The following is a 13,991-nucleotide window of genomic DNA, read 5'->3' on the forward strand; positions in this document are numbered from 1 at the left end:
AAGGGGGAGAGGGGCCTGTGGAGGCAGCGGGGGCTGTGTGAGGGGGCCGGAGCAGCGGGGCTGTGGGTGAAGGGGAGGGGGCCTGTGGAGGAGGAAGGTGAGGGGCTGTGTGGGTGAAGGGGAGAGGGCCTGCGGGAGCAGTGAGGGGGCTGTGTGGGTGAAGGGGAGGGGCCTGCGGGAGCAGTGAGGGGGCTGTGTGGGTGAAGGGGAGGGGCCTGCGGGAGCAGTGAGGGGGCTGTGTGGGTGAAGGGGAGAGGGGCCTGTGGAGGCGGAGGAAGGTGGGGGCTGTGTGGGTGAAGGCGAGGGGCCTGTGGAGGCGGAGGGGGCTGTGTGAGGGGCCTGCGGGGAGCAGCGAGGGGCTGTGTGGGTGAAGCGGGGAGGGCCTGTGGAGGGGAGGAAGGTGGGGGCTGTGTGGGTGAAGGGGAGGGGGCCTGTGGAGGAGGAAGGTGGGGCTGTGTGGGTGAAGGGGAGGGGGCCTGTGGAGGGGAGGAAGGTGGGGCTGTGTGGGTGAAGGGGAGAGGGGCCTGCGGGAGCAGCGAGGGGGCTGTGTGGGGAGGCGGCCTGTGGAGGCGGAGGGAGGTGGGGCTGTGTGGGTGAAGGGGAGGGGGCCTGCGGGGAGCAGCGGGGGCTGTGTGGGTGAAGGGGGAGGGGGCCTGTGGAGGCGGAGGGGGCTGTGTGAGGGTGGCCTGCAGGGAGCAGCGAGGGGGCTGTGTGGGTGAAGGGGAGAGGGGCCTTTGGAGGCAGCGGGGGCTGTGTGAGGGCCTGCGGGGAGCAGCGAGGGGGCTGTGGGTGGGTGCGGGAGGGGGCCTGTGGAGGCGGAGGTGGGGGCTGTGTGAAGGGGCCTGCGGGAGCAGCGAGGGGCTGTGTGGGTGAAGGGAGAGGGGCCTGCGGGAGCAGCGGGGGCTGTGTGGGTGAAGGAGGAGGGGGCCTGTGGAGGCGGAGGGGGCTGTGTGAGGGTGGCCTGCAGGGAGCAGCGAGGGGGCTGTGTGGGTGAAGGGGAGAGGCCTGCGGGGAGCAGCGGGGGCTGTGTGGGTGAAGGGGAGAGGGCCTGCGGGAGCAGCGGGGGCTGTGTGGGTGAAGGAGGAGGGGCCTGTGGAGGCGGAGGGGCTGTGTGAGGGTGGCCTGCAGGGAGCAGCGAGGGGGTTGTGTGGGTGAAGGGGAGAGGGGCCTGTGGAGGCAGCGGGGGCTGTGTGAGGGGCCTGCGGGAGCAGCGGGGGCTGTGTGGGTGAAGGGGAGGGGCCTGTGGAGGGGAGGAAGGTGAGGGGCTGTGTGGGTGAAGGGGAGAGGGGCCTGCGGAGCAGTGAGGGGGCTGTGTGGGTGAAGGGGAGGGCCTGCGGGAGCAGTGAGGGGCTGTGTGGGTGAAGGGGAGGGGCCTGCGGAGCAGTGAGGGGGCTGTGTGGGTGAAGGGGGAGAGGGGCCTGTGGAGGCGGAGGAAGGTGGGGGCTGTGTGGGTGAAGGCGAGGGGGCCTGTGGAGGCGGAGGGGGCTGTGTGAGGGGCCTGCGGGAGCAGCGAGGGGGCTGTGTGGGTGAAGCGGGGAGGGGGCCTGTGGAGGGGAGGAAGGTGGGGGCTGTGTGGGTGAAGGGAGGGGGCCTGTGGAGGGGGAGGAAGGTGGGGGCTGTGGGTGAAGGGGAGGGGGCCTGTGGAGGAGGAAGGTGGGGGCTGTGTGGGTGAAGGGGAGAGGGGCCTGCGGGAGCAGCGAGGGGGCTGTGTGGGGAGGCGGCCTGTGGAGGCGGAGGAGGTGGGGGCTGTGTGGGTGAAGCGGGGAGGGGGCCTGTGGAGGGGAGGAAGGTGGGGGCTGTGGGTGAAGGGGAGAGGGGCCTGCAGGAGCAGCGAGGGGGCTGTGTGGGTGAAGGGGGAGAGGGCCTGCAGGGAGCAGCGAGGGCTGTGTGGGTGAAGGGGAGAGGGCCTGCAGGGAGCAGCGAGGGGGCTGTGTGGGTGAAGGGGAGGGGGCCTGCGGGGAGCAGTGAGGGGGCTGTGTGGGTGAAGGGGAGGGGCCTGCAGGAGCAGTGAGGGGGCTGTGTGGGTGAAGGGGCGAGGGGCCTGTGGAGGCGGAGGGGGCTGTGTGAGGTGGCCTGCGGGGAGCAGTGAGGGGGCTGTGTGGGTGAAGGGGGTGGGGCCTGCGGGAGCAGTGAGGGGGCTGTGTGGGTGAAGGGGAGGGGGCCTGCAGGAGCAGTGAGGGGGCTGTGTGGGTGAAGGGGCGAGGGGCCTGTGGAGGCGGAGGGGGCTGTGTGAGGGGTGGCCTGCGGGGAACAGTGAGGGGGGGGCTGTGTGGGTGAAGGGGGGAGAGGGGCCTGTGGGGAGCAGCGAGGGGGGGGGCTGTGTGGGTGAAGGGGGGAGAGGGGCCTGCGGGGCGCAGCGAGGTGTGTGTGGGGGAGGGTGCTATCCCACGCCCCCCCCCCACGCCCGTGTGTGCCCCCAGAACGCCTCCAAGGCGCGGCTGCGGCACCTGGAGAGCCTGCAGGGCTTCGTGAGCGCCGCCACCCGGGAGCTGATGTGGCTGAACGAGAAGGAGGAGGAGGAGGTGAACTACGACTGGAGCGATCGCAACCCCAACATGACGGCCAAGAAGGAGAACTACTCGGTACTGCCCCGGGGCTGCCCCTCCCCGCCCGGGCTGCCCCTCCCGCCCAGGGCTGCCCCTCCCGCCCGGTGCAGCTCCTCCCCCCGCCGGGCTGCCCCTCCGCCCGGGCTGCCCCTCCCGCCCGGTGCAGCTCCTCCCCGCCCGGGCTGCCCCTCCCGCCCGGGCAGCCCCTCCCCGCCCGGTGCAGCCTGCGTCCCCGCCCGGTGCAGCCTGCGTCCCCCGCCCGGTGCAGCCTGCGTCCCCGCCCGGTGCAGCTCCTCCCGCCCGGGCTGCCTCCCCGCCCGGGGCAGCCCTCCCCGCCCGGTGCAGCCTCCCCCGCCCGGGCTGCCCCTCCGCCCGGGCTGCCCCTCCCGCCCGGTGCAGCCCCTCCCCGCCCGGGCTGCCCCTCCCGCCCGGGCTGCCCCTCCCCGCCCGGGCTGCCCCTCCCCGCCCGGTGCAGCTCCTCCCCCGCCGGGCTGCCCCTCCCCGCCCGGGGCTGCTCTCCCCGCCCGGTGCAGCTCCCTCCCCGCCCGGGCTGCCCTCCCCGCCCGGGGCTGCCCCCTCCCCCCGCCCGGTGCAGCCTGCGTCCCGCACGGCTGCCGGCTCCCTGCTGCTGGCAGGGACTTGGCTGGCCTGGTTGGCATTCCCAGAGGAAGGGGCAGCCGGGCACTGGAGACTGTGGGCAGGGCTGGCTGGGGGTGGGGGCGGTGCTCAGTGCCATGGGGAAGCAGGGACCCACACTCCTGTCCAGGGGGCTATGGCCTGCGGGTGTCGTCTGCGGCTCTGCCCGGGCTCGCTGTGAGCGTCCCAGTGACACGGCTGCTGCCCTCTGGGGCAGGCAGGACCCCAGCCGGATCCCCTGCCCTGCCAGGGAGCAAGGCCCATCCCCCCATGCTCCCTTGTCCCCCCTCTGACGGCTGCAGCCCCTTTTCCTGACCCCCGAGACAGACACCCCAGCTCTGACTGCAGGGCTGCTGCTGTGCCCTGGGCTCTCTGTGTGGGTGCCCCATGTCCTTGGGGAGGGGCCTGCCCCCGGGGGGACCTCGGACACAGCTCAGGCCTGTGCATGCAGCCGCTGTGCCAAGGGCTGCGCCAGCCCGAGGCGCACTCACCCGCTGCTCCCTGTCTCCGCTGCGCACCAGGGGCTGATGCGGGAGCTGGAGCTGCGGGAGCGCAAGATAAAGGAGATCCAGAGCACGGGGGACAGGCTGCTGCACGAGGAGCACCCGGGCAGGCAGACCGTGGAGGTGAGGCCAGGGGCAGGGCCCGTTCTCGCTGGGCACCGGGTGAGGCCGCGGGCAGGGCCTGTTCTCGCTGGGCACCGGGCAGGCAGGTGGTGGAGGTGAGGCCGGGAGCAGGGCCCGTTCTCGCTGGGCACTGGGCAGGCGGATGGTGGAGGTGAGGCCGAGGTCAGGGCCCGTTCTCGCTGGGCACCGGGCAGGCAGGTGGTGGAGGTGAGGCCGGGAGCAGGGCCCGTTCTCGCTGGGCACTGGGCAGGCAGGTGGTGGAGGTGAGGCCGGGAGCAGGGCCCGTTCTCGCTGGGCACCGGGTGAGGCCGGGGGCAGAGCCCGTTCTCGCTGGGCACCGGGCGGGTGGTGGAGGTGAGGCCGCGGGCAGGGCCCGTTCTCGCTGGGCACCAGGCGGGTGGTGGAGGTGAGGCCGCGGGCAGGGCCCGTTCTCGCTGGGCACCGGGCAGGCGGGTGGTGGAGGTGAGGCCAGGAGCAGGGCCCGTTCTCGCTGGGCACCGGGCGGGCAGTGGAGGTGAGGCCGGGAGCAGGGCCCGTTCTCGCTGGGCACCGGGCAGGCGGGCGGTGGAGGTGAGGCCGGGAGCAGGGCCCGTTCTCGCTGGGCACCGGGCAGGCGGGCGGTGGAGGTGAGGCCAGGAGCAGGGCCCGTTCTCGCTGGGCACCGGGCAGGCGGGTGGTGGAGGTGAGGCCAGGAGCAGGGCCCGTTCTCGCTGGGCACCGGGTGGGCGGTGGAGGTGAGGCCGCGGGCAGGGCCCGTTCTCGCTGGGCACCGGGCGGGCGGTGGAGGTGAGGCCGGGGGCAGGGCCCGTTCTCGCTGGGCACCAGGTGAGGCCGCGGGTAGGGTCCGTTCTCGCTGGGCACCGGGCGGGCAGTGGAGGTGAGGCCGGAAGCAGAGCCCGTTCTCGCTGGGCACTGGGCAGGCGGGCGGTGGAGGTGAGGCCGCGGGCAGGGCCCGTTCTCGCTGGGCACCGGGCGGGCGGTGAAAGTGGAGGTGAGGCCGCGGGCAGGGCCCGTTCTCGCTGGGCACCGGGCGGGCGGTGAAAGTGGAGGTGAAGACCTGCCCTTTTCCCGAGCCGAGTGGCCGGGTGGCCGGGAACTGCCCCTGCTCTGAGAGCCCGACGATCCCAGTGGAGGGCCCAGGGGTGCGGGTGTCTGGGGCTCTGGCTGGCTCCCATCCCAGTGTGGGGCCCCGCGCCGGGTGTGTCTCCCCGCCCAGGGCTCCGGGTGCCTGTGGGTGGCCGCGGGGCTCAGCCCAGAGTGACGCTGGTTCTGTTCCAGGCCTTCCAGGCAGCTCTGCAGACCCAGTGGAGCTGGATGCTCCAGTTGTGCTGCTGCATCGAGGCCCATCTGAAGGAGAACACGGCCTACTTCCAGGTAGGGCCGGGCCTGGCGGGGGGGGGGGGTGTGTGCCAGGGGACAAGGGGGGGACTGCCGGGGGGACGTGGGCACCTGCCAGGTGAGTTTAATCCTTGAGGGGGCCATTTAGGGATCTGGGGCAAAAATCTGTCTGGGGGATGGTCCTGCTTTGAGCAGGGGGTTGGACTAGAACCTCCTGAGGTGCCTTCCAACCCTGAGATTCTGTGATTCTATGCCCTGGTCGGGGTTGGGGGGCCAGGGAGGCGAGGTGCCTGGCGGGGGGCCAGCGGGCCAAGGAGGTGAGGGGCCTGGTGGGGGGGTGAGGGGCCAGGGGGCCAGGGAGGCGAGGTGCCTGGTGGAGGGGCAGGGTGATGGGGGCCAGGAAGGCAAGGTACCTGGTGAGGGCAGGGGCCAGGAGCCAGGAGGTGAGGTGCCTGGCGGGGGCAGGGGCCAGGAAGGCAAGGTACCTGGTGGGGGCAGGGTGCTGGGGGCCAGGAAGGCAAGGTACCTGGCAGAGGGGCAGGGGGCCAGGGAGCCAGGGAGGTTAGGTGCCTGGGGGGGGCCAGGGAGGTGAGGTGCCTGGCGGGGTGGGCCGGGGAGCCAGGGAGGTGAGGTGCCTGGTGGAGGGGCAGGGTGCTGGGGGGCCAGGGGGCCAGGACGGCCAGGTACCTGGCAGAGGGCAGGGGCCAGGAGCCAGGGAGGTGAGGTGCCTGGCGGGGCCAGGGAGGTGAGGTGCCTGGGGCCAGAGGGCAGGGGCCTGGGGGCCAGGAGGTGAGGTGCCTGGGGCGGGGGGGGCTGGGGGGCCAGGGAGGCGAGGTGCCTGGCGGGGTGCCAGGAGGGAGGTGGGCACCTGCCGGCAGGCGGAGCACCTGGCAGGGGGGTGAGGTGCCCCCACCGGCTGGCAGGAGTCACTCATTGAGCAGCATCTGTCCTGGGCGTCTGTCCCTGCTCCCCTCCCCAGGCAGGCGTGGGTGGGGTCCAGTGTGGATCAGTAAATAGCCGCAGCTTTCGGCGCCCACGGGGGGCACGGCCTGGCGCTGAGGAGCCCTCCCCTGGCGGCTGGCCTGGGCCCCGCATGGGGCTGGCAGGTGCTGACCCCCGCCCACCCCCCCCCGCAGTTTTTCTCAGACGTGAAGGAGGCAGAGGAGTTCCTGAGAAAGACTCAGGAGAGCATGAAGAAGAAATACTCGTGCGACCGCACCATCACCGTGACACGCCTCGAGGACCTGCTACAAGACGCCCTTGTAAGCGACACCCCCCCCGGCTGCTGGGGGCCCTCATGAGAGTCAATCCCCATTTCCCGTCCCGCCCCCCTGCAGCGGGACCCCTCGTGAGTCCCCCTTCCTGCTGGGGAGGGCGCTCGGGAGAGCCCCTGCCTCCTTCCGTCCCTCTCCCCCCACTGCGAGACGCCTTTGTGAGTGCCCTGCCCCCTTCCCCCCTGCAGGGGGCCCTCTGATGTGCCCCTCCCCTACCACCCCCTCACCCCCCCTCGGACCCACAGGCGCGGTGCCTGGCCCCAGCTTTGGAACGGTGTCTCTAGGGCGAACCCTGCAGTGGGCCTGACCCCCGAGGGGTCTCGCTCTGCCTCACCCCGCCCTTGGACTGGAGCTCTGGGCCCATGCGCCTGGCCCCGCGTGGGCAGTGCCGCGTACGCCGCGTTGCCAAAGGAGCCGCTTTGTTCTGTTCCTGGCACCCGGCACAGACCGGCCTGAGGGGAGCCTCCTCCACTGGCTCTCAACAGGGGGAGCCCCCCCCCCCCACACCCACACCCTGCGCTCCCCCGTCACCCTGCCCCCATCACCCCGCTCCCCTGTCACCCTGCACTGCCTCTACCCTCCCCGTCACCCTGTTCCCCGTCACCCTGCCCCCATCAGCCCGCTCCCCCGTCACCCTGCCCTGCCTCTACCCCCGTCACCCTGCCCCCTCAACCCCCATCACCCCACTCCCCATCACCCCACTCCCCATCACCCTGCCCCCTCAACCCCCATCACCCCACTCCCCTGTCACCCCACTCCCCGTCACCCTGCCCCCTCAACCCCCATCACCCCGCTCCCCGTCACCCTGCACTGCCTCTACCCCGTCACCCTGCCCCCGCTCCCCATCACCCCACTCCCCATCACCCTGCCCCTCAACCCCCATCACCCCACTCCCCGTCACCCCACTCCCCGTCACCCTGCCCCGCTCCCCATCACCTCGCTCCCCCGTCACCCTGCACTGCCTCTACCCCCCCGTCACCCTGCCCCCATCAGCCCACTCCCCCGTCACCCTGCACTGCCTCTGTCACGGAGTCCCCGGGCGATGCTCTGGAACTGCTCCCCACAAAGCCAGGCAGGACTCTGGGGAGCCTCCTCTCCCTCGGAGCAGCCTGTCTGCAGGGCAAGAAGCTCCCACGGCTTCACCTCCTGGGTCTCTCCTTGGAGCATTCAGCATCCTCTGCCCCTCCGTGCGCTTCCCACAGCGAGTCTGCCCAGGCGGGGTCCTGGGGGGGCCACAGGGTCCTGCCCCCCCACTTCGCAGTCAGACGTGACTCTCAGCCAGCCAGTAACACAGAGGTTTATTCGATGACAGGAACAGGGTCTAAAACAGAGCTTGTGGGTGCAGAGAACGGGACCCCTTGGCCGGGTCCATTCTGGGGGCCAGTGAGCCAGACCCCCCCACGTCTGCCCTCACTCCTCGTCCCCAGCCAGCCCCAAACTGACACCCCCTCCAGCCCCTCCTCTCTGGCCTTTGTCTCTTTGTTCTCCCCCACCTTTAGCATCCCCTTGCAGGGGGGAAGGGCCTGGCCATTAGTTGCCAGGAGACAGAGGGCCGGCCAGAATTCAGCCCCCCGCCCCCCAGTATTCAGGGAAACATTAAGAACAGCCCCACTTCATCACCGCCCCCCCCGCCCCCCCCCCCCCGCCCCCTCCGCAGGACGAGAAGGAGCAGATCGCAGAGTACAAAGGGCACCTGACGGGGCTGGCCAAGCGGGCCAAAGCCATCGTGCAGCTCAGGCCGCGCAACCCGGGCACCCCGCTCAAGGGCCGGCTGCCAGTGCAGGCCGTCTGTGACTACAAGCAGGTGGAGGTGAGGGGCTGGGGTGAGGGGCAGGGGCAGGGTTTGGGACCTGGGGTTGGGGGCAGGTGTGGGGTGGGTGGCCCTGGGCTGGGAGCGAGGGCCTAGGGGTGGGGCTGGGTGCAGAGAGTCAGGGATTGGGGGCAGGTGTGAGGCGGGGTTGAGGGTCTGGGGCGGGGCCTGGGGTCAGGGGCCCGGGATTGGGGGCAGGTGTGAGGCGGGGGCCCAGGGGTTGGGGTTGGGGTCTGGGTGCAGGGACCCAGGGATTGGGGCAGGTGTGAGGCGGGGTTGGGGGTCTGGGGCGGAGGCCCAGGGAGTGGGGGCAGGTGTGAGGGGCAGGGCCCAGGGGCCTGGGGATTGGGGGCAGGTGTGAGGTTGGGGTCTGGGGCGGGGCCCAGGGATTGGGGCAGGTGTGAGGGGCGGGGTTGGGGTCTGGGGCGGGGCCCAGGGATTGGGGCAGGTGTGAGGGTTGGGGTCTGGGCGGGGCCCGGGATTGGGGCAGGTGTGAGGTTGGGGTTGGGGTCTGGGGCAGGGGCCCGGGATTGGGGGCAGATGTGAGGGGCAGTAGCCCAGGGGCCTGGGGATTGGGGGCAGGTGTGAGGGTTGGGGGTCTGGGGCGGGGGCCCAGGGATTGGGGGCAGGGGTTGAGGGGTGGGGGTTGGGGGTCTGGGGCGGGGGCCCAGGGATTGGGGGCAGGTGTGAGGAGCGGGGGTTGGGGGTCTGGGGGCAGGGGCCCGGGGATTGGGGGCAGGTGTGAGGGGCAGGGGCCCAGGGACGGGGCCCAGCTGCATTACCCAACATGGCAGCAGCACAGGCAGAGGGTGAGCCTGGCGCAGGGCGCTGGCTCCAGGGTGGGTGCAGGGGCCAGTGCTCAGCCTGGCCGGACGGGCGCGGGCGTGTGGGGCTGACGCTGCCCCCCGGCTCCCCAGATCACGGTGCACAAGGGAGACGAGTGCGTCCTGCTGAGCAACTCCCAGCCCTCCAAGTGGAAAGTGCTCAGTGGCTCGGGGAGCGAGTCCATCGTGCCGTCCGTCTGCTTCCTCGTGCCCCCGCCCAACAGGGAGGCGCTGGACGCCGTCAGCAGGTGCGAGTGGGGACGCTGCTGGGCCGGGGTTGGGGGCGCTCCCCATCCGTCGGGGCCCCTCCCCGCCCGGGCCTCGGCTCCCCTCCCCCATCCGTCGGGGCCCCTCCCCGCCCGGGCCTCGGCTCCCCTCCCCGATCCGTCGGGGCCCCTCCCCGCCCGGGCCTCGGCTCCCCTCCCCCATACGTCGGGGCCCCACCCCGCCCGGGCCGCGGCACCCCGCCCCCCACCGGCGGGGCCCCTCCCCCCCCGGGCCTCGGCTCCCCTCCCCATCCGTCGGGGCCCCTCCCCGCCCGGGCCTTGCCCCTCCTCAATCCATCAGGGCCCCTCTGCTCCCCCTCTAACTGGGCCCATCTGCTCTGGGGACCCTTGGCTCCCCCCCTGCTTCCTGTCCAAGCTCCTCTGCTGCCCCCGCCCCTGCCCTGCTTTGTCTGGGTCTCTCTGCTCCCCTCCCCCCATCTCTCTCTGGACCCCTCCTCGCCCCCTCCCTTTGCTCCCACCTGGGCTGGTCTCCTCTCCCATTGCCTGGGGCTGTCGGCGTCAGGGGCGCGGGGGCAGCAGCTGTTCTCCCCTGAAGCTCCATGGGTCCCCCGAGGTCTCGTGGTGCTGGTGGGGGCTGGGCCCTCCGCCCGGCCGTGTGGGCCGAGCTCACTGGGTCTTGCTCTCCCCAGGCTGGACGTCAGCCACCAGCACGTGGTGACACTGTGGCACCAGCTGCACGTGGATATGAAGAGCCTGCTGGCCTGGCAGTACCTGGTCCGGGACATCCAGCAGATCCAGTCCTGGTCCCTGCTCATGGTGCGTTGGGCCCCAGCCCTGTTGGCGGAGGGGGGCTGGAGATCCGGGGAGGAGCTGGGAGGGTGGGAGATTCCGGCTCAATCTCAAGAGAGAGCCCCGTGCCTGGGGAAGGGTCCCCTGGCCCCCCAACACCCACCTGTCGCAGGGGTAGCGGGAACAGGGTGTCAGCCATGGCTGGCCGGGGGCGGAAGCAGGTCGGGGGGATTTCTTGCTGGGCGTGGGGCACTGGCGCCCGTCTGAGGCCGTGTGCCTGGCCCCCAGTTCCGGACGCTGCAGCCCGAGGATTACCGGCAGACGCTGCGCAGCCTGGAGACTCATTTCCAGGAGTTCATGCGCGACAGCCAGGACTCACAGAGCTTCCTGCCGGACGACCGGCTGCAGATGGAGCGCGAGTACAGGGCCTGCACCCAGAAATACGAGCACCTGCTGCACAGCCTGGAGAAAGGTAACCGGGCCTGCGCCCGCCAGTCTGGGCCCCTCCTGTGTAGCGGGGGCCATGCCGGCCCCCCGACCAGGGACCCTGTTATGCTTATAAGAAGCGCAGGGGATCTTTCTCAGGGGAAAAGGCAACACCCTGCGTTTATTGAAAATACAGCAGTTAGCACATGCATTCAATCACACACGCACAACAGGTCCTGCAGATCGCAGCTCGAGTCCATCTAACGGCCAGTTAGACTGAGCACGAGGGAGGAGCTGGGCTCTGTCGGTCCCGATCCGATGCTCCGAGGCTTTGCAGGACTGAACCCAGAGTTCTGTGGCAAAACACCCCAGCTTTAGACTTGTCAATTCCCACCTTCGTCTATGGATTTTGCAATGTCATTCTGTGATCGTTAGTCCTGACGTGGTTAATCTCGGGGTTTTCCGCTGTTATCTCTTCTTTGTTGTCTCACCTTCAGGGGGTGTTTGCCTCACCTCTGAGGTTGTGGATGCTGCTAACTCGTTTAGCATCAGAGACAATGGATGTTTTATGTTGTTTCCTGCTGTCTCTCCAAGTCTCTCACTTCTTCTTGACCAGCGGGACACTTGGGATGGCTTCCACACTCATCCTTAGCCATGCACACGTCCTTTGCTCACCCCAAACAATTGTACAGAGAATGCCAGGCAGGGTTACGTTTTAGAAAGGGTTCTGTGGTTACTAAAGGGATTACAATGATCCTTTATCCTTCATTCTAAATTATACAAAATACAAACATAAAATCCTACTACTACAACCAGGCCTGCAACAAAGCCAGGACACCCCTCCACATACACACACTGGGGACCACGCCTGTGACAAGGCCATTACCCCACGGGGCCGTGTCTGCAATAGGGCTGTAGCCGTCTCTCCCCCACCCCCCGCCCAGGCTGTGTCTGTGACATGCCCCTCCCCCAGCAGAACCCTTCCCAGGAGACCTCTCGTCCTACGGCCCCTCCCCTGTGTGGGGTGTCCCCCCGACCCCTCTGGGCCCATAGGGCCGTGCCCGGGAGACCTCTCGTCCTACGGCCCCTCCCCTGTGTGGGGTGTCCCCCCGACCCCTCTGGGCCCATAGGGCCGTGCCCGGGAGACCTCTCGTCCTACGGCCCCTCCCCTGTGTGGGATGTCCCCGATCCTCTGGGCCCATAGGGCCGTGCCCGGGAGACCTCTCGTCCTACGGCCCCTCCCCTGTGTGGGGTGTCCCCCCGACCCCTCTGGGCCCATAGGGCCGTGCCCGGGAGACCTCTCGTCCTACGGCCCGTTCCCTGTGTGGGGTGTCCCCCCGACCCCTCTGGGCCCATAGGGCCGTGCCGAGACCTCTCGTCCACGGCCCGTTCCTGGGTGGGGTGTCCCCCGACCCTCTGGGCCCATAGGGCCGTGCCGGGAGACCTCTCGTCCCACGGCCCGTTCCTGGGTGGGGTGTCCCCCGACCCTCTGGGCCCATAGGGCCGTGCCCCGAGACCTCTCGCCCCACGGCCCGTTTCCTGTGTGGGTGTCCCCCGACCCCTCTGGGCCCATAGGGCCGTGCCCGGGAGACCTCTCGTCCTACGGCCCGTTCCCTGGGTGGGGTGTCCCCCCGACCCCTCTGGGCCCATAGGGCCGTGCCCGGGAGACCTCTCGTCCTACGGCCCGTTCCCTGTGTGGGGTGTCCCCCCGACCCCTCTGGGCCCATAGGGCCGTGCCCGGGAGACCTCTCGTCCTACGGCCCCTACCCTGTGTGGGGTGTCCCCGATCCCTCTGGGCCCATAGGGCCGTGCCGAGACCTCTCGTCCCACGGCCCGTTCCTGGGTGGGGTGTCCCCGACCCCTCTGGGCCCATAGGGCCGTGCCGGAGACCTCTCGCCCCACGGCCCGTTCCTGTGTGGGTGTCCCCGACCCTCTGAGCCCATAGGGCCGTGCCCGGGAGACCTCTCGTCCTATGGCCCCTCCCCTGTGTGGGGTGTCCCCCCGATCCCTCTGGGCCCATAGGGCCGTGCCCGGGAGACCTCTCGTCCTACGGCCCGTTCCCTGGGTGGGGTGTCCCCCCGACCCCTCTGGGCCCATAGGGCCGTGCCCAGGAGACCTCTCGTCCTACGGCCCGTTCCCTGGGTGGGGTGTCCCCCCGACCCCTCTGGGCCCATAGGGCCGTGCCCGGGAGACCTCTCGTCCTACGTCCCGTTCCCTGTGTGGGGTGTCCCCCCGACCCCTCTGGGCCCATAGGGCCGTGCCCCGGAGACCTCTCGTCCTACGGCCCGTTTCCTGTGTGGGGTGTCCCCCCGACCCCTCTGGGCCCATAGGGCCGTGCCCGGGAGACCTCTCGTCCTACGGCCCGTTCCCTGTGTGGGGTGTCCCCCCGACCCCTCTGGGCCCATAGGGCCGTGCCCGGGAGACCTCTCGTCCTACGGCCCCTCCCCTGTGTGGGGTGTCCCCCCGATCCCTCTGGGCCCATAGGGCCGTGCCCGGGAGACCTCTCGTCCTACGGCCCCTCCCCTGTGTGGGGTGTCCCCCCGACCCCTCTGGGCCCATAGGGCCGTGCCCGGGAGACCTCTCGTCCTACGGCCCCTCCCCTGTGTGGGGTGTCCCCCCGACCCCTCTGGGCCCACAGGGCTGTGCCCGGGAGACCTCGTCCTACGGCCCCTCCCCTGTGTGGGGTGTCCCCCCGACCCCTCTGGGCCCATAGGGCCGTGCCCAGAGACCTCTCGCCCCACGTCCCGTTCCTGTGTGGGTGTCCCCCGACCCTCTGGGCCCATAGGGCCGTGCCCGAGACCTCTCGCCCCACGGCCCCTCCCCTGTGTGGGGTGTCCCCCCGACCCCTCTGGGCCCATAGGGCCGTGCCCCGGAGACCTCTCGTCCTACGGCCCCTCCCCTGTGTGGGGTGTCCCCCCGATCCCTCTGGGCCCATAGGGCTGTGCCCGGGAGACCTCTCGTCCTACGGCCCCTCCCCTGTGTGGGGTGTCCCCGACCCTCTGGGCCCATAGGGCCGTGCCCGGGAGACCTCTCGCCCCACGGCCCCTCCCTGTGTGGGGTGTCCCCCGATCCTCTGGGCCCATAGGGCTGTGCCCGGGAGACCTCTCGCCCCACGGCCCCTCCCCTGTGTGGGGTGTCCCCCCGATCCCTCTGGGCCCATAGGGCCGTGCCCGGGAGACCTCTCGGCATACGGCCCCTCCCCTGTGTGGGGTGTCCCCGATCCTCTGGGCCCATAGGGCCGTGCCCGAGACCTCTCGTCCTACGGCCCCTCCCCTGTGTGGGGTGTCCCCCCGACCCCTCTGGGCCCATAGGGCCGTGCCCCGGAGACCTCTCGTCCTACGGCCCCTCCCCTGTGTGGGGTGTCCCCCCGACCCCTCTGGGCCCATAGGGCCGTGCCCCGGAGACCTCTCGTCCTACGGCCCCTCCCCTGTGTGGGGTGTCCCCCCGACCCCTCTGGGCCCATAGGGCCGTGCCCGGGAGACCTCTCCCTACCTG

The 13,991-nt window shown here is 71.0% G+C and overlaps 1 protein-coding gene across 18 annotated transcripts in view; it reads left to right on the plus strand.

Annotated features, from left to right (window-relative positions):
* Positions 1-13,991, plus strand: part of PLEC (plectin) — a 155,577-nt gene that overhangs the window by 121,870 nt on the left and 19,716 nt on the right. For all 18 annotated transcript variants that reach the window (XM_039521309.1, XM_039521308.1, XM_039521310.1 and 15 more), the window contains 8 exons: positions 2,421-2,582; positions 3,704-3,808; positions 5,087-5,182; positions 6,283-6,408; positions 8,078-8,230; positions 9,148-9,302; positions 9,971-10,097; positions 10,359-10,542. In XM_039521309.1, coding sequence (XP_039377243.1) covers positions 2,421-2,582; positions 3,704-3,808; positions 5,087-5,182; positions 6,283-6,408; positions 8,078-8,230; positions 9,148-9,302; positions 9,971-10,097; positions 10,359-10,542 — 1,108 coding nt within the window. The remainder of the gene's footprint in view (positions 1-2,420; positions 2,583-3,703; positions 3,809-5,086; positions 5,183-6,282; positions 6,409-8,077; positions 8,231-9,147; positions 9,303-9,970; positions 10,098-10,358; positions 10,543-13,991) is intronic.

Source organism: Mauremys reevesii, linkage group 2, assembly GCF_016161935.1.
Source record: "Mauremys reevesii isolate NIE-2019 linkage group 2, ASM1616193v1, whole genome shotgun sequence".
Lineage (NCBI taxonomy): Eukaryota > Metazoa > Chordata > Testudines > Geoemydidae > Mauremys > Mauremys reevesii.